We start from the raw sequence: 21,784 nt of genomic DNA on the forward strand, positions 1-21,784 counted from the left end.
TGCGCGCCCGGGGTTTTTCTTGGGGATTTCCCTTTTTCCTCTGATTGGCCCGATTTTTGGCGCTGGCGGGACTTTTCTAGGGAGGAGTTTCTTATGTTTGGCGCCAGCAGGATCTTCTTAGGGAGGATTTTCTGTGAACTTAGCCTCCACCCTGTCTCCAGGAAATCGAAACTTAGGCCTAAGCAAGGTCTCAGGCCCATCCTGGCTACTCAGATGTTAGGGCTCCTAACAGTGGGTGGTGATCTGCAGTCACTCCCAGCTTGGCAGTAGTTGCGATCTCTGGTGCTCGGACCATAGCGGTCCCCTTCCTTTCACCTCTGGCCTTCGCACCTGTTTCTCTGCCTTTGGGTCCATAGACTGCAGAAAGCTTGCCCCCATTCAGCATTCATTAGGGCGGGGTCCTTTGTTCTGTGAGCGTGTGAATAGAGCAAAGCGTTCGAGCCTTCCTGTGGGAATGAGTTTTTCCTCTTTGGAGGCCCCAGGGTCTTCCTTGGGCTGCTTCTGTAGCGTCGCATTTTCCCCCTCAGACCTTCACGGCAGTGAGGTTTGGTCCTTCCCCCGAGGAAAGGGCCGACCCCAGAGGCCTTAGCCTCTGCTCCCAGCCCCGTCTCGCTGTGGGTGGACATGAGCGCGTGAGCCTCTTCTCGGCTGGGAAGGGCTATTTTGTGTGATTTCTGTGGTGAATTTTCTCCGTTTTGCTTTCAGAACATCTGTCTCACTGTGCTCCCCTCTGAGGTTCTGAAGCCCCCCACTGGCCCCACCTGTGAGAGGGTTTTCTAGTGTGCAAAAAGTACTCCTCCTTCATGACTCCCTCCCACCAGACGAGGGCCAGTCCTGAGCTCCTTCGTCTTCCATTTTGTCTTTACCTTTTGTACTGCCTCATTGCAAGGAGATGGATTTGCCTTTCTGGAAATCTGGGGTCCTTTGCCAGCATTCAGAAGATGTTCTGTGGGAATTGTCCCCCATGCAGATGATTGTTATGATGTATTTGTGGGGGAGAAGGCAGTCTCCCCATTCTATTCTTCTACCATCTTGAAGGTCTCCCCTGAAAATTAACTTTAAATGCGTATTAACTGCAGGTTTTAATTGTTAGTACTACTTTTACCTGGAAACAGTAAATAGTTAATTGGATAAGGAGTTAAAACTTCTGTGATTTTGGGGGAGTTGTGTCAAGGCTATAATTCTTTTTTTGTTTGTTTGTTTAGTCATGTATTTATTTAAATTCATGTTAAGTTGATTTACAATGTGTCAGATGTACAGCAAATTCATATATATATACAAATTTTTGTATATATGTATGTATATTTATATAAAATTTGAATCTTTCCTCCCTTTGCCTATCCCTGTGCAGTATATGGTTATTCCAGAGTGAAGAGGAGAGTGAAAAAACTGGCTTAAAACTCAACTATAAAAAAACTAAGATCATAGTATCTGGTCCCATCACTTCATGTCAAATAGAAGGGGAAAAGTAGAAGCAGTGACAGATTTTCTTTTATTGAGCTCTAAAATCACTGTTGTTTTCCTCTGTTTCTTTGCACTGATCACTGAGGAAGGATTTCTTATCTCTCCTTGCTATTCTTTGGAACTCTCCATTCAGATGCTTATATCTTTCCTTTTCTCCTTTGCTTTTCGCTTCTCTTCTTTTCACAGCTGTTTGTAAGGCCTCCTCAGACAGCCATTTAGTTTTTTGGCATGTCTTTTCCACGGGGATGGTCTTGATCCCTGTCTCCTGTACAAAGTCACAAACCTCTGTCCATAGTTCATCAGGCACTCTGTCTATCAGATCTCGTCCTGTAATCTATTTCTCACTTCCACTGTATTATCATAAGGGATTTGAATTAGGTCATATCTGAGTGGTCTAGTGGTTTTCTCCACTTTCTTCTATTTAAGTCTGAATTTGGCAATAAGGTGTTCATGGTCTGATCCACAGTCAGCTACCAGTCTTGTTTCTGCTGACTGTATAGAGCTGCTCCATCTTTGGCTACAAAGAATATAATCAGTCTGATTTCAGTGTTGACCATCTGGTGATGTCCATGTGTAGAGTCTTCTCTTGTGTTATTGGAAGAGGGTGTTTGCTGTGACCAGTGCGTTTTCTTGGCAAAACTCTATTAGCCTTTGCCCTGCTTCATTCCATACTCCAAGGCCAAATTTGCCTGTTACTCCAGGTGTTTCCTGACTTCCTACTTTTGCATTCCAGTCCCCTATAATGAAAAGGACATCTGTTTTGTGTGTTAGTTCTAAAAGGTCTTGTAGGTCTTCATAGACCCGTTCAACTTCAGCTTCTTCAGCATTACTGGTTAGGGCATAGGTTTGGATCACCGTGATATTGAATGGTTTGCCTTGGAAACAGACAGAGATCATTCTGTCATTTTTGAGACTGCATCCAAGTACTGCATTTCAGACTCTTTTGTTGACCATGATTGCTACTCCATTTCTTCTAAGGGATTCCTGCCCACAGTAGTAAATATAATGGTCATCTGATTTAAAGTCAGCCATTCCAGTCTAAAATGGGCTGATTCCTAGAATGTCTATGTTCACTCTTGCCATCTCCTGTTTGACCACTTCCAATTTGCCTTGATTCATGGACCTAACATTCCAGGTTCCTATGCAATATTGCTCTTTACAGCACCGGACCTTGCTTCTATCACCAGTCACATCCACAACTGGGTATTGTTTTTGCTTTGGCTCCATCCCTTCATTCTTTCTGGAGTTATTTCTCCTCTGATCTCCTATGTCATATTGGGCACCTACCGACCTGGGGAGTTCCTCTTTCAGTACCCTATCATTTTGCCTTTTCCTACTGTTATGGGATTCTCAAGGCAAGAATACTGAAGTGGTTTGCCATTCCCTTCTCTAGTAGACCACATTCTGTCAGACTTCTCCACCATGACCCATCTGTCTTGGGTAGTCCCACACTTCATGGCTTAGTTTCATTGAGAAAGACAAGGCTGTGGTCCATGTGATCAGATTGGCTAGTTTTCTGTGATTATGGTTTCAGTATGTCTGCCCTCTAATGCCCTCTGGCAACACCTACCATCTTATTTGGGTTTCTCTTACCTTGGACATGGGGTATCTCTTCATGGCTGCTCCTTACCTTGGACAAGGTTGCCCCTCCTGACCTTGAATGTGGAGTAGCTCCTCTCGGTCCTCCTGCACCTGTGCAGATGCAGCTCCTTGGACGTGGGGTTGCTCCTCTCGGCCACCGCCCCTGACCATCCACTGGATCATCAAAAAAGCAAAAGAGTTCCAGAAAAAACATCTATTTCTGCTTTATTGACTATGCCAAAGCCTTTGACTGTGTGGATCACAATACTGTGGAAAATTCTGAAAGAGATGGGAATACCAGACCACCTGACCTGCCTCTTGAGAAACCTATATGCAGGTCAGCAAGCAACAGTTAGAACTGGACATGGAACAACAGACTGGTTCCAAATAGGAAAAGGAGTACGTCAAGACTATATTGTCACCCTGCTTATTTAACTTATATGCAGAGTACATTATGAAAAACGCTGGGCTGGAAGAAGCACAAGCTGGAATCAAGATTGCCAGGAGAAATATCAATAACCTCAAATATGCAGATGACACTACCCTTATGGCAGAAAGTGAAGAGGAACTCAAAAGCCTCTTGATGAAAGTGAAAGAGGAGAGTGAAAAGGTTGGCTTGAAGCTCAACATTCAGAAAACAAAGATCATGGCATCTGGTCCCATCACTTCATGGGAAATAGATGGGGTAACAGTGGAAACAGTGTCAGACTTTATTTTTTTGGGCTCCAAAATCACTGAAGATGCTGATTGAAGCCATGAAATTAAAAGACACTTACTCCTTGGAAGGAAAGTTATGACCAACCTTGATAGCATATTAAAAAGCAGAGACATTACTTTGCCAACCAAGGTCCGTCTAGTCAAGGCTATGGTTTTTCCCGGGGTCATGTATGGATGTGAGAGTTGGACTGTGAAGAAAGCTGATCGCCGAAGAATTGATGCTTTTGAACTGTGGTACTGGAAAAGACTCTTGAGAGTCCCCTGGACTGCTAGGAGATCCAGCCAGTCCATCCTAAAGGAGACCAGTCCTGGGTGTTCATTGGAAGGACTGATGCTGAAGCTGAAACTTCGATACTTTGGCCACCTCATGCGAAGAGTTGACTCATTGGAAAAGACTCTGATTCTAGGAGGGATTGGGGGCAGGAGGAGAAGGGGACAGCAGAGGATGACATGGCTGGATGGCATCACCGACTTGATGCACATAAGTTTGGGTAAACTCCCAGAGTTGGTGATTGACATGGAGGACTGGCGTGCTGTAATTCATGGGATCGCAAAGAGCTGGACACGACTGAGCGACAGAACTGAACTGAACTAAAATCTTGTTTGCTGGTGCTGATCTCTGGGACCACTGTAATACGAATGTGGGCTAGATGTTGTCCTGGAGGTCTCTTAAACTGCTCTCATTTCTTTTCATACTCTTTTTTTCTTTTTCTTTTCAGCAGCAGTGATTTTCACTACTTTTCTTCCACTCACTGATCTGTTCCTCTGTATCATTTAGTCTAATTTTGATTCCTTCTATTGTATTTTACATTTTAGTTTTTATTTTCCTAACTCTTTGTTAAGTCTTCTAACTTCTCACTGTGTGTATCCATTCTTCTCCCAAGTTCTTTGATCATCTTTATGATCATTACTCTGAACACTTTCTCAGATAGGTTGTCTCTCTTGACTTCACTTAGTTTTTCTTCATGGATTTGATCTTGTTCCTTCATCTGATTTGCACTCTTCTGCTTTTTTGTTGTTGTTCTTGTTAATAAGTTGCCTTTTGTGTATTTATGTATGTGGTACATTGGTACTTTTCTCAACCTTGCAAACACAGCCTTCAGTAGGAGATGTCCTGTATTTCCCAACAGTGCATGCCCCTCCTGTCACCAGGTTATATGCTCTAGGGATTCCCCTTGAGAGGGGTGTGGGTCCTTCTGTTGTGGCAGGCTAAATATGTGGGGGTCTAGTAGTCTTCGTTGGCTCCTAGCCCAATGGGTTGCTAGGTTCTGCCTTGCGTGGATGGTGCTGGATGCTGTTTAATGAGACCTGGTCATGAGGTGACTGGCTGTAGATCCCTGTGGAGCCCCAGGGCTGGTGCTAACTCCCTGTTGGGCTGAGTCAGGGTCTTTAAGATTCTGTGGTTTGTTGCTCATCCACTGTCAGGTGAAACCAGGTCCTGGGGCTGATGTTGGACTACTGGCAAGCAGAGCTGGTCTCTGGAGTAAGGGATCACAGAGCTCATTTTGGATTGTTGGTGGTGGTGAGTGATGGTTCCTGACAGTTTGGCATTTGCTCCATGGTGTTCTGAAGCTTGCATTGGCCTGCTAGTGCACTGGGCCCATGTCTAGCTGGTCCCAGGGTTGGGTCTGTCCTGCTGTGAGTGGGCTGGTTTCTCAGGTTGTGAGATCATAGTTTTGTTGCATCTTATATCTGCTCTTTGGTTAGTGAGACTGGTCTAGTGGCTGCTACAGGATTCTAGGAGGGAAGTGCCAGTGCCTGCCAACTGGTGGGTGGGACTTGGTATTGATCCTCTGGTGGTCAGGGCCACATCTAGTGGCATGTCTAGAGGTAGCTATGGGGTCAGGAAGTCTTTAGGAATCTTTCCGCTGATGAGTGGGACTGTGTCCCTGGTCAGTTAGTTCTTTGATCTAAGGCATCCTAGCAGTTGCCTACAAGGCAACTGGGTTTTCAGTGTGGCCAGGTTGGGGCCCTAATGAGTCACAATGGCAGCCACCAGTAGTAGTGTTCATGTGGTAGCATGTTCCCAGATATGGTTTCCACCAGTGTCTAATGTCCCTTGGATGAGCCACAGCCTCCCCCACCGTTTGGGAGACATTCCAAGTCCAGAAGCTCTATCTGGCCCAGACTCGTTAAATTATTGCTTTGGCCCAAAGTCCCAGTGTGCGTGAAATTTTGTATATATCTTTTAAGAGTGAAGTCTCTATTTCTCCCAGTCCTTTGGGACTCTCAAAATTAAGCTCCACTGGAATTCAAAGCCAAATGCTCTGGGGAATCATCCTCCTGGTGCAGGACCTATTGTCCAGGGATGTCTGATGTGGGGCTCAGAACTTTCATTTATGTGAGAGAACCTGTGCAATATAATCATTCTCCAACTTGTGTGTCACCCATCTTGGGGTGTGGCATTTGATTATATCTCGAGTCCACCCCTCTTATTCATCTCATTGTGGTTCTTTCTTTGTGTCTGTAGTTTTAAAAGATTTTTTCTCACAGCTTCCAATAATTTTAACTGATGATTATTTTGAAGATAATAGTGATTTTGTTTTTATTTTATTTTTTTAATTTTTTAATCTATTTTAATTGGAGGCTGATTACTTTACATTATAGTGATTTTGGTGTGCTCATGAGAGGAGATGAACCAGGGTCTTTCTACTGTACCACCTTGGCCACTTTCTGACTAATGTCCTTATAAAATGTGAAAATTTGTTCACAGAGACAGACAGACATGTACGTAGAGAGAGCACCATGTGAATGTTATGCCTATACTGCCACAGCCAAAAGCTAGGAGAGGGAAGGCCCTGGCCCCACCAACACTTTGATCTTGGGCTTCTAGTTTCCAGAACTAAGACAATAAACTTCTGTGGTTCAAACCACTCATTCTGTGTTAATTTATTACAGTAGCCCTAGGAAACTAATACAGCCTTTATTTATTGTAATCAAAGCTTAAGTTTTCTGTAGGACAATAGCAGATGATGCGTTATAGAGTTCTAAAACTACTTATAGCAACTGCAAGCCAGGCAGTTTTAATTAAACATATTCTTGTTTATTATATTGTTGACTATTTTGAGTACCTTGTAAGCATTTATTAATGTGTATTTTAATAACAATATTATTAGGTAGGTTTTATTACTATTTCCATTGTAAAAGTGTGGAGTCAGTTTGGTCATGCCATTTATTTCTGAAGAGCAGGAAAACATTCAAGCAAACATTATATAACAGTGCAGCGATTCTTAAGTCTGATATAGAAGGATTTCCTGAAGGTTTCCCATAACACATGTACTCGTTACAATTTTTAGAAGTCCCTTTTATGGTGAGAGTGAAATATGTAGGAAAATATGTAGGGTATACATACCTAAGGTGAGAACACCCATGTTGTAGTCCTGTCTCTGTGTTTCCTGAGCTGTAGACCTTGGACACATCACTTAACTTTTTTTCAATTGTCATTCTTACACTTAAACAAGCTGGATTACTATATAATTAAATCAGGTATATTTAAATTTAAAAAAGGGAATAAATAACTTACACTGAAGATTTTCAATTTTCGAAGGAATACCTCCTTAATATCCCCCCAAATAAATGTATTAACCTCTATAGTGTTTGTGAACATTTGTATCTAATACAGTATACTTAAAAATGATTTACAGTATACTTAAGTTTTGACATCACATTACTGGAATATAAGATGCACATGCAATTTAGCTTCAATAGGATAAAAAAATGTATGAAGTTGTAATTCATGATGATTCAAGTTGGATAGCATAAAACCAACCAATCCTTTAAGCAGAGCTTTGGATTCACACTTAAAGATTCAACTGTGTATTGATCTCAGGACCAATCCTTAATTCACTGGTCTCATAGAATTGTAAATAGGATGGTTTTAATTAGAATGATAGTGATTGTAGTTGTGTTGAATGGGAAAGAATCATGGTGGATTCTTTTCATCAAGATCCTAACGTGAAGTAGGTATAAACCTAGACATCTCAAATGTGTGATGGAAACGGCTGAAACTGATCTTTTACCAGGATCTGGTATATTAGTCAAGATTAATAATGCTAACTGCTATAACAATCTTCAAATCCCAGTCCATTAACTATGTAAAATTTATTTCTTGCTCACATCATAGGTCTGGGTCAAGTTAGGTGTCTTCTGAGCAGTCTTGTTGCAAAAGAGACTTTGGAATCCAGGCTCCTTCTTCTGCTTCCCCCATCTTTGACATGTGGTTCTCATGGTAATAGAGGCAAGAGAAGCGAGGACTGGAGAATTATAAGGAGTAGGTTCACATTCCAGGTATCATAACTCAGTTGTACGGCCTTGACTTCAGTAGACCCTAGTCATTCCCCCTTTGCTCTCTGTTGTATGTAATCATACTGCTGCTGCTAAGTCGCTTCAGTCGTGTCTGACTCTGTGCGGCCCTATAGATGGCAGCCTCCACCCACCAGGCTCCGCCATCCCTGGGATTCTCCAGGCAAGAACACTGGAGTGGATTGCCATTTCCTTCTCCAACGCATGAAAGTGAAAAGTGAAAGTGAAGTTGCTCAGTCGTGTCTGACTCCTAGCGACCCCATGGACTGCAGCCCACCAGGCTCCTCTGTCCATGGGATTTTCCAGGCAAGAGTACTGGAGTGGGGTGCCATTGCCTTCTCCGTGTAATCATACTGGTCCTTCATCAATGCCCCAAATATGCTGTGCTCTTCTTTCGCTCTGGGGATTTGAATTTTCCTTTACTCATCTTGGAATACTTCCCTTGCCATATTCCAAAAACTATTACATTTTCCTCTATAATTGGCAGCCTCCAGGGTATGTTTCTTCAGGTAAATGCTATTGTCTTGACAAGGAATTCTTATACATTGTTCATGTTCATGGGGAAGTTTATAAGACAAAATTCTGATAATGCATGTCTGAGACATTTTGTCAATTCAAAGTCAATCTTCATTGTGATATTTTAATTATTGTAGCATTTTGTATGGTTTGTGAAACTTTTTTCTTAACTGATAGATCATAAATCATTTAAGTAGAAATGCATTTATAAACATGAAGGTTGCTTATAGCTTTTCACTATTACTGAAAATAATTTGTAAACCATGCGTATGTAATACAGCTTCATAAAGTAAAACTATGATTTCTCTAACATAATTGTATTATTATTATTTCCTATTTATAATATCTCTCTGGCACCAACCAAATCATCATTATCTTATTTTATAATGATTAATAACAGTGACAGTAATAACTGAGAGAAACTGAGTGAATGCTTATGTGGGTTTTAGGCTAAATTTTATGTATATTATTTCATTTAAACTTTATCCTAATGCTGTTCTATAAAATTAACTTTATTCCATCATTACTTACATCACTACAGATGATACTACTAGACCTCTGAGAGACCATGTGATCCACCTATGGTGACTCAGCCAGCAAATGGTGAAACTAGGCTTTTAACTCTGAACATTTTTAGTTTCAAAAGCTCTCACTCCTTTCAGCTCTTTACACTGTGTATGAAAAGAACACTGGGTCAGGCAGTTCAAGGCTCTCTAACTCAACTATGTGATCTCTGGCAACTCACTCAACCTTAGCAACCCCAATTATAGCAATTTTGTGTGCCGCTTACACTGTCAAGAAGACAAAATGCAGTGATGTCTGTGGAAGCATTTTGAAAAGGCTATGTGTTGTACCAACTAAGGGACAGTTAAGAGATATTATTGGGTTACAAATAGGATTTGTCAAGCAGACCTCTGGCAAACATTTATGGGAGACTCAAATACCCAAATTGGATAACAAAATTACATAATTCCTCTCATAAAATGTAGTACCATGCCAATGAAAAAATGTAATGGATCCTATTACATCTTGAATGTGTCCACAGATAGGAAGGAAAATCATTTATAGACGTGTTAAAACAAAACTGTCTATAACATTTGTTGAAACAGTTTTGTGATTTACCTTTGATTAATATATTCATGGGCTTCCCTGGTGGCTTAGAGGGTAAAGAGTCTGCCTGCAATGCAGGAGACCCAGGTTCGATCCCTGGGTCAGGAAGATCCCCTGGAGAAGGAAATGGCACCCCACTGCAGTACTCTTGTCTGGAAAATCCCATGGATGGAGGAGCCTGGTCAGCTACAGTCCATGGGGTCAAGAAGAGTCGGACACGACTGAGCGACGACACACACAATATATTGATAGGGAATTTAGTGGTCTTGTTCCTGTCTGAGCTTTAAGTCATCTCTAAACTTCACATTTCACTCTTTGTTTTATCCAAAATATTCTTTCTGACAGTCTACACTGTCGCTGTGTATATCAAGAGGTCTGATTCAAGTCCTTACCCTTTACCAACTTGGTTTGTTATTCCATGCAATATGTCTTTCCTGTCCATCCCTTATTTTCTTTATTTATACTTCATTTACAATTAGACTGTGTAAGATGACATTTGAGACAATAATTCCTGTCTAGCGAAATTTCAGGATCATATGTACTCTTTATTTTTTTTTTAAAATCAGTTTCTGAGTTTCAACAACAAGAGGTTCTGGTTTAGGAGGCTTGAGGTAGCCTCAAAATCCACAGTAAGGTCACCTAATACTTATCAAAGGCTCATTTGTGCTAGATATCACACTCAATGGAGAAGGCAACGGCAAGCCACTCCAGTACTCTTGCCTGGAAAATCCCATGGATGGAGGAGCCTGGTGGGCTGCAGTCCATGGGGTCGCTAGGGGTCGGACATGACTGAGCGACTTCACTTTTCCTTTTCACTTTCACACATTGGAGAGGGAAATGGCAACCCACTCCAGTGTTCTTGCCTGGAGAATCCCAGGGACAGGGGAGCCTGGTGGGCTTCCATCTATGGGGTCACACAGAGTCGGACACGACTGAAGTGACTTAGCAGCAGCAGCAGCTTAGCATCACACTCAATATGGTAAACAGGCCTGTATGTAATTATTTCATTACAATTATTTGAGTTAAATACTACTATCATTTACCTTATGACCTGTTCTAAGTTTTTAACTGCCTACTTCTTCCTTATAGTCTCTTGGTGTTAATCTTTCTCTGTTCAGTTCAGTTCAGTCACTCAGTCATTTTCAACTCTGCAACCCCATGGACTGAAGCATGCCAGGCTTCCCAATCCATCACCAATTCCCAGAGCTTGCTCAAACTAATGTGTATCTAGTCGGAGATGCCATTCAACCAGCTCATTCTCTGTTGCTCCCTTCTCTTCCTGCCTTCAGTCATTCTCAGCATCAGAGTCTTTTGTAATGAGTCAGTTCTTCACATCAGCTGGCCAAAGTACTGGAGCTTCAGCTTCAGCATAAGTCCTTCCAATGAATATTCAGGACTGATCTCCTTTAGGATGGACTGGTTGGATCTCCTTGCAGTCCAAGGGACTCTCAAGCATTTTCTCCAACACCACAGTTCAAAAGCATCAATTCTTTGGCACTCAGCCTTATTTATGGTCCAACTCTTACATCCATACATGACTACTGGAAAAACCATAGCTTTGACTATATGGACCTTTCTCAGAAAAGTAATGTCTCTGCTTTTTAATATGTTGTCTAGGTTTGTCATAGCTTTGCTTTTAATTTAAAAGGAACAAGCGTCTTTTAATTTCATGGCTGCAGTCACAATCTTCAGTGATTTTTGAGTCCAAGAAAATAAAATCTGTCACTGTTTCCATGGTTTCCCCATCTATTTGACTTGAAGTGATGGGACCATATACCATGATCTTCGTTTTTTGAGTGTTGAGTTTTAAGTCAACTTTTTCACTGTCCTCTTTCACTTTCATCAGTAGGCTCTTTAGTTCCTCTTTGCTTTCTGCCATAAGGGTGGTTTGTTCTGCATATCTGAGTTATTGATATTTCTCCCAGCAATCTTGATTTTAGCTTGTGCTTCATCAGTCCGGCATTTTGCATAATGAACTCTGTATATAAGTTAAATAAGCAGGGTGACAATATATAGCCTTGACATAAGTCCTTCCCAATTTGGAATCAGTCGATTGTTCCATGTCCAGTTCTAACCGTTGCCTCCTGACCTGCATACAGATTTCTCAGGAGGCAGGTAAGGTGGTCTGGTATTACCATCTCTTGAAAAATGTTTCACAATTTGTTGTGATCCTCACAGTCAAAGACTTTAGCATAGTCAATAAGGCGGATGTTTTTCTGGAACTCTCTTGCTTTTTCGGTGATCCAATGGATGTTGGCAGTTGGATCCCTGGTCCCTCTGCCTCTTCTAAATTCAGCTTGAACATCGGTAAGTTCATGGTTCATGTACTGTTGAAGCTTGGCTTGGAGAATTTTGAGCATTACTTTGCTAGTATGTGAGATGAGTACAGTTGCGCAGTAGTTTGAGCATTCTTTGGCATTCATTGCCTTTCTTTGGAATTGGAATGCAAACTGACCTCTTCCAGTCCTGTGGTCACTGCTGAGTTTTCCAAATTTGCTGGCATATTTAGCGCAGCACTTTCACAGCATCATCTTTTAGGATTTGAAATAGTTCAACTGGAATTCCATCACCTCCACTGGCTTTGTTGGTAGTGATGCTTCCAAAGGCCCACTTGACTTTGCATTCCCGGATGTCTGGCTCTAGGTGAGTGATCACACCATTGTTGCTATCTGGGTCACTGGGTCATTAAGATTTTTTGGGTAGTTCTTCTGTGTATTTTTGCCACCTCTTCTTAATATCTTCTGCTTCTGTTAGGTCCATACCATTTCTGTCATTACTCTTTCTCTGTAATTGTATCTTCACTTGTAAATAAATAGCTGCTGTATATTCTGAAGTTGACATTCCCATCACTCAGTTTTTGTCATCTAAATCTTGTGTTCATTATTTGCTTTTGTTCATTGCTTGAGCTTAATCATATTGAGAGTCTTGAGAGCCTAAGATGGGGAAATATTAGGTGCCAGTTGACTAAAGACCTCTCTGATTCTCTCTGAGGATGGATCTTCAAGTCAAGAATCTCTGACTAGGCTCTCTAATCTTACAAATGTTCCAAGTCTCAGAATTCCAATAAAAGTGTTCTTTCCACATGACTCTCAGGACAGCCTGGTTTCTCTCTGCTCATGTTGGGGTTTCAGAGCAAGGTTCCAGTTTTTGTTTGTTTGCCTTGTTTTAATTTGTTTGTTCCTTTTGCTAGTGCATGTATATGCGGATGTACTTGGAAACCTCTGCCTCATAACTATTTTTTAAAATAAGTTTCTAATTGTTCTGCAGCAAGAGGGCCCCATAGCCCTCCATAATCTGTCATTTCTTTAAGAAAAAAAATGTATATATATCATCCCCTCTGTTAGAATATAAGCTCCATGAGGGCAGAGACCATAACTGTCTTAACCTCAACCCCATCTTTAGAACTGAGTAAAGTTCTTATACTTAATATTTTCTTAAACTTTCTATGGCATTGTTAAAAGAAAAAACATATGATCCAAGTATTAAATATTTTAATTATTTTATTCTGTCAGAAATTTATTTTAATTAATAAAATAAAAATAAAATTATTTTATTCTGTCAGAAATTTCAAAACAATGAACTTTATGCCATATATAAATCAGGAATATATTTACAGGTTTTTTGAGATGGAATATAATATATTCCATTTAGCTTTTTTGTAAGTTAAAGAAAAACATATTTTTTACATATAGCAAATAATATATAATATTATTTATGCCTATATGCATATATTGATTTATATTTTAAATAAAAAGAGGTAGAAGCAAAGGCAGAAAAGAAAAAGGTCAATTTATAATAGGAAATGTGAAGGTTAATACGTAGGGAAAAAAGGATAAACAAAAATGAAGAACGAAATGAAGTAACCAGTGATGACAAAGAAAGCCAGGCAAGCAGGAGAGATAAAGAGTAAATGAAGATAGGATGTTGAAAAAGAAAACAAGAGTAAGTTCAGCGAACAAAGGGAAGAAGGGAGAAAAAAGCAAGATGTAGAAGAAAAACAAAATAACTAGAAAGAAATGTGAGAAGAAAAAGACCAGATGGAGGTCTAACTATATGAGCATCAGAGGTTTGCTTTTACCTTCAGTTCAGTCAGTTCAGTCGCTCAGTCATGTCCGACTCTTTGCGACCCCATGAATCACAGCACGCCAGGCCTCCCTGTCCATCACCAACCCCCGGAGTTCACTCAAACTCATGTCCATCGAGTCGGTGATGCCATCCAGCCATCTCATTCTCTGTCATCCCCTTCTCCTCCTGCCCCCAATCCCTCCCAACATCAGAGTCTTTTCCAGTGAGTCAATGTTTCACATGAGGTGGCAAAATATTGCAGTTTCAGCTTTAGCATCAGTCCTTCCAATGAACAGCCAGGACTGATCTCCTTTAGAATGGACTGGTTGGATCTCCTTGCAGTCCAGGGGCCTCTCAAGAGTCTTCTCCAGCATCACAGTTCAAAAGCATCAATTCTTCAGCGATCAGCTTTCTTCACAGTCCAACTCTTATATCCATACATGACCACGGGAAAAACCATAGCCTTGACTAGATGGACCTTGGTTGGCAAAGTAATGTCTCTGCTTTTTAATATGCTATTTAGGTTGGTCCTAACTTTCCTTCCAAGGAGTAAGCGTCTTTTAATTTCATGGCTGCAATCAGCATCCGCAGTGATTTTGGAGTTCAAAAAAATATGATTGTACTAATTTTCAAGCTATGAGGTTGTACATTTTGTGTATCTTCTTTATTACACTTCTAATAGTCTAACGAGTATGTATCATTAACAACCCCCCCCCCCCCGCCCCAAAGCATACCCAGCATATATGAAATAATCTGAAAATACTTTTCAGGACAATTGCTTTCTTTGTATTCAAACCATAGCCTGCAGTCATTTGATAGCCTATCTTAAATAGGGAATTGAAGTATTTCTTCATGCTATTCTATGGGCTATGTATTTGTGTCTCTCGTTTCCATAGTGTGATATCTTTTAAAAGGGGAACTTTGTATTATCTTTTTATGGTTATCAGCCAGGGCAATATTTATAAATAGAAAACACTCAATAAACACTTCAATGAGTAAATTATGTATAAAATGATGAAATACTGAACATTAACAGACTTTGTATAAAAAGTGAACTTTTTGTTTCATAAAATTTATAACTTGAAGCAAGGATTCATTTTTTCCGTATATAGACTATATCTTGGTAAATGGTGCAGGGGGAACAAAGTAAAATATTTGCAGGCTTAGAAGTCAAAATCTCTGTAGTTTTACCACATGTTTGTTCTATGCCTCTGGTGCTGCTGCTGCTAAGTCACTTCAGTCGTGTCCGACTCTGTGTGACCCCATAGACAGAAGCCCACCAGGCTCCCCCGTCCCTGGGATTCTCCAGGCAAGAACACTGGAGTGGGTTGCCATTTCCTTCTCTAATGTGTGAAAGTGAAAAGTGAAAGTGAAGTCGCTCAGTCGTATCCGACCCTTAGCGACCCCATGGAATGCAGCCTACCAGGCTCCTCTATCCATGGGATTTTCTAGGCCAAGTTTCATCAACTAACCTAACTACTTCATGCTATGAAGATCAAAAGAAAATAAATTTATTGAGCACATTCCATGTATTGCGGAAAGTGACATAGATAAAACTGATACACAATCTCAGTTGGTCAATTTGTAGGCAGTCCTCTTCAGGGCTTCTCAGGTGGTGCTAGTGGTAAAGAACCTACCTGCCAATAAGAGACATAAGAGACATTGATTTGATCCCTGGTTCTGGAAGATCCCCTGGAGGAGGAAATGGCAACCCACTCCAGGACAGAGGACAGAGGAGCCTGGCAGGCTACAGTCCATGGGGTCGCAAAGAGTCAGACACAACTGAAGCAATTTAGCACTTAGCACTCTCTTCAGGTTCAGTTCAGTTCAGTTCAGTCGCTCAGTCGTGTCCGACTCTCCGCGACCCCATGAATCACAGCACGCCAGGCCTCCCTGTCCATCACCAACTCCCGGAGTACACTCAAACTCATGTCCACAGAGTTACAACTAACTTCCTCGTGCTAAGTTGCTTCAGTCGTGTCCAACTCTGTGTGACCCCATAGACGGCAGCCAACCAGGCTCCGCCATCCCTGGGATTCTCCAGGCAAGAACACTGGAGTGGGTTGCCATTTCCTTCTCCAATGTGTGAAAGTGAAAGTGAAGTCGCTCAGTCGTGTCCGACTAGTAGCAACCCCATGGACTGCAGCCCACCAGACTTCTCTGTCCATGCGATTTTCTAGGCAAGAGTACTGGAGTGGCTTGCCATTGCCTTCTCCGCTTGAGGTGTGCTGAAATATCCTATCTTAACCCAAGTAAGTGTATTTGGATAAATATAGCCTAAGACTCCCTTCCTTTCCTGCTGGTGTTCATCCCCTCTGAGGGTTCCTTAGGGCATTAAGCTAAGATAGCATGAGCCAGTGTTCATGAAGTTTTTCATTAAACATCAATTCTCCAAATTCTCCAAAAAGCACAGAAAGGAGGGATAGATTTAAATTACTATATATTCAGATTTTTTATCTTACTAGCTGGGTTTCTTTAATAATATCCTGACTTGGGGGAAGGGGCTACTTTTAGCTTATATTGAATATGCTAGTTAACTGGTAGTTATTTTCTGCTAATATTTATTAATGAAATCTATCATAATTTTTATTTTTAAGGCCAAATGAATTGTCAACTAATCTAGTCAATGCAAGAATCAATATACTTTCATAGGACTATAACAGAGGGAAAAAATGACTTATATATGACTAAACAATTATTGGGATTCATCTAGTCTCCTGGACTTATTTTCTGAGTTTTATTTTAATGACAATTAAATCTAGTATTTTGACAGGTGGAATTATCCAAATTCTATTATTACTAAGCAGGTTGAAAGTTTTTGAACTGGTTGGTGAACCAGTTTCGTGATATACCTGGGTACAGTTTCATTTTGAATGAAAATGTTTTTCTGTTTCAGTTCTCATTGATCTCTCTTTCCATTTGATCATTCCCTTTGATCATTGGCCAAGTGGGAAACAGTAACAAATATTTCTATTTAGAATCATATCTTACATTGGCCCCAAATCACAGTTAGATTTGCCTATATGGAGAAAGTTTGTAAGGCTAATTTCTTATTCTTCTTCTCCCTCTGATAATAAATTAGTTTTTGTGAACCTTCTTTGTGAAGAGTGCTGACTAAAATTCCATGTTAATTTTGCAGGTGATGGAAGTTAAAGGACAAATGATCCACGTCTCGGAATCAAATTCCATTTTATTCTTGGGTTCTCCGTGTGTGGACAAGTTGGATGAACTCATGGGGCGAGGGCTGCATCTCTCAGACATCCCTATCCATGATGCGACTCGAGATGTCATCTTGGTTGGAGAGCAGGCAAAGGCCCAGGATGGGCTGAAGAAGAGGATGGATAAATTAAAAGCAACTTTAGAAAGAACTCACCAGGCCCTGGAAGAAGAGAAGAAGAAAACAGTGGATCTTCTATATTCCATTTTCCCTGGTGATGTAGCCCAGCAATTGTGGCAGGGGCAGCAAGTACAGGCGAGGAAGTTTGATGATGTCACCATGCTGTTTTCAGACATTGTTGGCTTCACGGCCATATGTGCCCAGTGTACCCCCATGCAAGTCATCAGCATGCTGAATGAACTGTACACAAGATTCGACCACCAGTGTGGATTTTTGGATATTTATAAGGTAATGGGGTTTGGTTATTTATATAAAAGTATTTTTAGTGGTAAATTATCTTTGTAATTAAATTACAAGCATGCAATATTTTTTTCTATTTAAACAAGAATAAGTGATGGATAATTTTCATTTAGAAATATTCAGAATACAAGTATTTCTGATCTTTGAGTGAATGGTCCCTATGAGTTGCTTTATATATTTGTCATAAAGAAAAAATTCTATGGAACTAGTTTTCTAAATTCATTATTATCAAAAAGATAAAATAAGCTTGCTGAAATATAGGCAACTTTTAACCATATAATTAGTTTTCCTTAAAGAGTAGGATTATAATATAAACTAAACATATTGGTAGGGAAACAGCAGTTTATGTTAAAACATGCATTGCATTATCATTATCAATGAATTATCTTTGCATTATCATTATTCTTAACTGCTGCTGCTGCTTCTGCTGCTGCTTCTGCTGCTAAGTCGCTTCAGTTGTGTCCGACTCTGTGCGACCCCATAGATGACAGCCCACCAGGCTCCGCCATCCCTGGGATTCTCCAGGGAAGAACACTTAACTAAATCACAGTTAATCAGTATTTTCTACTTCATTGGGAATTAATTGAGATCCTTTGCATTCTGAAAAAAATGCATATGAATGTTCTAGCTATTGTCCAAATAACCAATGATTTTTAGTGGAAGCACCTTAATTTTCCAAGTTACTTGATGGAAGAGTTTTGAAAATGTGTGCAGGTCACCATTTGTTCTCCTGATTTGGTGAGCTACTTATTAATTTATTTTTCTTTATTTTTAAATGGCAGATAATTGCTTTACAATGTTATGTTGGTTTCTGCTGTATATCAGCATGAATCAGCCATAAGTATACATATGTTCCCCTCCCTCTTTGAATCTCCCTTCCACGTCCCATTCTTTTTTTTTTTTTTTTTTTTTTTTTGGAGGCTAATTATTTTACAATATTATATTGGTTGGTTTTGCCATACATTGACATGAATCCGCCCCGGGTGTACATGAGTTCCCCCTCCCGAACCCCCCTCCCACCTTCCTCCTCCCCTTATCCTCCCTCTGGGTCATCCCTGAATACCAGCCCCGTGCATCCTGTGACATGCATCGACCCTGAACTGGCGATTCGTTTCACATATGATAATATACATGTTTCAATGCCATTCTCCCAAACCATCCCACCCTCACCCTCTCCCACAGAGTCCCAAAGACTGTTCTATATATCTGTGTCTCTTTTGCTGTCTCGTATACAGGGTTATCATTTCCATCTTTCTAAATTAAAAGACGCTTACTACTTGGAAGGAAAGTTATGACCAACCTTGATAGTATATTAAAAAGCAGAGACATTACTTTGCCAACAAAGGTCCGTCTAGTCAAGGCTATGGTTTTTCCCATGGTCATGTATGGATGTGAGAGTTGGACTGTGAAGAAAGCTGATTGCCGAAGAATTGATGCTTTTGAACTGTGGTGCTGGAGAAGACTCTTGAGAGTCCCTTGTACCACAAGGAGATCCAACCAGTCCATTCTAAAGGAGATCGATCCTGGGTGTTCACTGGAAGGACTGATGCTAGGGCTGAGACTGCAATACTTTGGCCACCTCATGCAAAGAGTTGACTCACTGGAAAAGACTCTGATGCTAGGAAAGGTTGGGGGCGGGAGGAGACGGGGACGACAGAGAATGAGATGGCTGGATGGCATCACCGATTCTGTGGACATGGGTTTGAGTGAACTCTGGGAGTTGGTGATGGATAGGGAGGCCTGGCGTGCTGTGATTCATGGGGTCGCGGAGAGTCGGACACGACTGAGCGACTGAACTGAACTGAACTGAACTGAATACTCCATTGTGTATATGTACCAAAGCTTTCTTATCCATTCGTCTGCAGATGGACATCTAGGTTGCTTCCATGTGCTGGCTATTATAAACAGTGCTGCAATGAACATTGGAGTACATGTGTCTCTTTCAATTCTGGTTTTCTCGGTGTGTATGCCCAGGAGTGCGATTGCTGGATCATATGGCAGTTCTATTTCCAGTTTTTTGAGGAATCTCCACACTGTTCTCCATAGTGATTGTACTAGTTTGCATTCCCACCAACAGTGTAAGAGGGTTCCTTTCTCTCCACACCCTCTCCAGCATTTATTGCATGTAGACTTTTGGATAGCAGCCATTCTGACTGGTGTGAAATGGTATCTCATTGTGGTTTTGATTTGCATTTCTCTGATTATGAGGGATGTTGAGCATTTTTTCATGTGTTTGTTAGCCATCTGTATGTCTTCTTTGGAGAAATGTCTGTTTAGTTCTTTGGCCCATTTTTTGATTGGGTCATTTATTTTTCTGGAATTGAGCTGCAGGAGCTGCTTGTATATTTTGGAGATTAGAGAGCTAACTGTAAGACCAGAAACTATAAAACTAGAGGAGAACATAGGCAAAACACTCTCTGACATAAATCACAGCAGGATCCTCCAAGACCCACCTCCCAGAATATTGGAAATAAAAGCAAAAATAAACAAATGGGACCTAATTAAAATCAAAAGCTTCTGCACAGCAAAGGAAACTATAAGCAAGGTGAAAAGACAGCCTTCCGAATGGGAGAAAATAATAGCAAATGAAGCAACTGTTAAAGGATTAATCTCCACTTCCCATTCTATCCCACCTCTCTAGGTTGTCACAGAGCACTAGATTCAGCTCCCTGTGTTATACAGCAATTTCTCAGCTATCTATTTTTTATATGGTAATGTATGTATTTCAATGCTTCTCTCTCAATTTGCCCCACCCTATCCTTACCGTGCTGTATCCATATGTTTGTTCTCTATGTTTATAGAGTCTCTATTTCTGCCCTGCAAATAGGTTCATCAGTACCATTTTTCTAGATTCCATATATATGTGTTAATATATGATATTTGTTTTTATTTTTCTGACTTACTTCACTCTGTATAATAGGCTCTAGTTTCATCCACCTCACAAGAATTGACTCAAATTTGTTTCTTTTCGTTACTAATATTCCATTGTGTGTATATATATATATACACCACAACTCCTTTTCCATTCACCTGTGGATAGACATCTAGGTTGCACCCATGTTCTGGCTATTGTAAACAGTGCTGCAATTAACACTGGGGGTCATGTGTCATAATTTAAAACAATCGTGGTTTTAATTTCTTATTAAATTTATAGCAATATTTTGAGTAATTCAGCTTTCCATCCATCTAATGAATAACTGTGACTTTACATTGTGCATGGATTGCATAGTGTATGCCTTTTTTTGTAATGGAGGACAGCCATTACTTTTAGTAAAAACAAACTAGTTGAACTATTGATTTTTATTTTCTTTTTTACATCATCTAAACTTCTCTTCCAGAGAAGGCAATGGCAAGCCACTCCAGTACTCTTGCCTAGAAAATCCCATGAATGGAGCAGCCTGGTAGGCTGCAGTCCATGGGGTCGCTAAGGGTCGGACACGACTGAGCGACTTCACTTTCACTTTTCACTTTCACACATTGGAGAAGGAAATGGCAACCCACTCCACAGTTTTCCTGCTTGGAGAATGCCAGGGACGGGGGAGCCTGGTGGGCTTCCATCTATGGGATCACACAGAGTCGGACACGACTGAAGTGACTTAGCAGCAGCAGCAGCAAGCTTCTATTCATAGTATGATCTTCACATAGGAACTTGTTTTGTATTTTAGTTTCATATTATGGTCCAGAGGGTGTTTTTATTAAGGTATATCTCCTTTAGGGAAAGATATTCACTAGTTTCATTAAACTTTTCTTCAACAGGTCTTCCCAACCCACAGATTGAACCCTGATCTCCTGAATTGCAGGCATATTCTTTACCACTTGAGCCACTAGAGGTGACTTATAGCTAATGTTAAATATTTTAGAAAGCCTCTTCTGAGTAGTAAACATTCAATGTGATGTATGTATGAGGGATTTGCTTTGCTCTATAAGAGTTTTTATAAATTATCTTTAATTTTCTTATATTTTATTTTTATGTAATTTATGGTTCAGTTCAGTTCAGTCGCTCAGTCGTGTTCGACTCTCCGTGACCCCATGAATCACAGCACGCCAGGCCTCCCTGTCCATCACCAACTCCCGGAGTTCACTCAAACTCATGTCCACAGAGTCGGTGATGCCATCCAGCCATCTCATTCTCTGTCGTCCCCGTCTCCTCCCGCCCCCAACCTTTCCTAGCATCAGAGTCTTTTCCAGTGAGTCAACTCTTTGCATGAGGTGGCCAAAGTATTGGAGTTTCAGCTTTAGCATCAGTCCTTCCAATGAACACCCAGCACTGATCTCCTTTAGAATGGACTGGTTGGATCTCCTTGCAGTCCAAGGGACTCTCAAGATTCTTCTCCAACACTACAGTTCAAAAGCATCAATTCTTCAGCGATCAGCTTTCTTCACAGTCCAACT

The 21,784-nt window shown here is 40.8% G+C and overlaps 1 protein-coding gene across 2 annotated transcripts in view; it reads left to right on the plus strand.

Annotated features, from left to right (window-relative positions):
* GUCY1A2 (guanylate cyclase 1 soluble subunit alpha 2) overlaps positions 1-21,784 on the plus strand; it is a 444,325-nt gene that overhangs the window by 237,991 nt on the left and 184,550 nt on the right. For both annotated transcript variants that reach the window (XM_088843443.1, XM_055422943.2), the window contains exon 5: positions 16,895-17,380. In XM_088843443.1, coding sequence (XP_088699569.1) covers positions 16,895-17,380 — 486 coding nt within the window. The remainder of the gene's footprint in view (positions 1-16,894; positions 17,381-21,784) is intronic.

This window comes from Moschus berezovskii, chromosome 14, assembly GCF_049115385.1.
Source record: "Moschus berezovskii isolate FMDL1 chromosome 14, NW_MosBer_1.0, whole genome shotgun sequence".
Classification (NCBI taxonomy): domain Eukaryota; kingdom Metazoa; phylum Chordata; class Mammalia; order Artiodactyla; family Moschidae; genus Moschus; species Moschus berezovskii.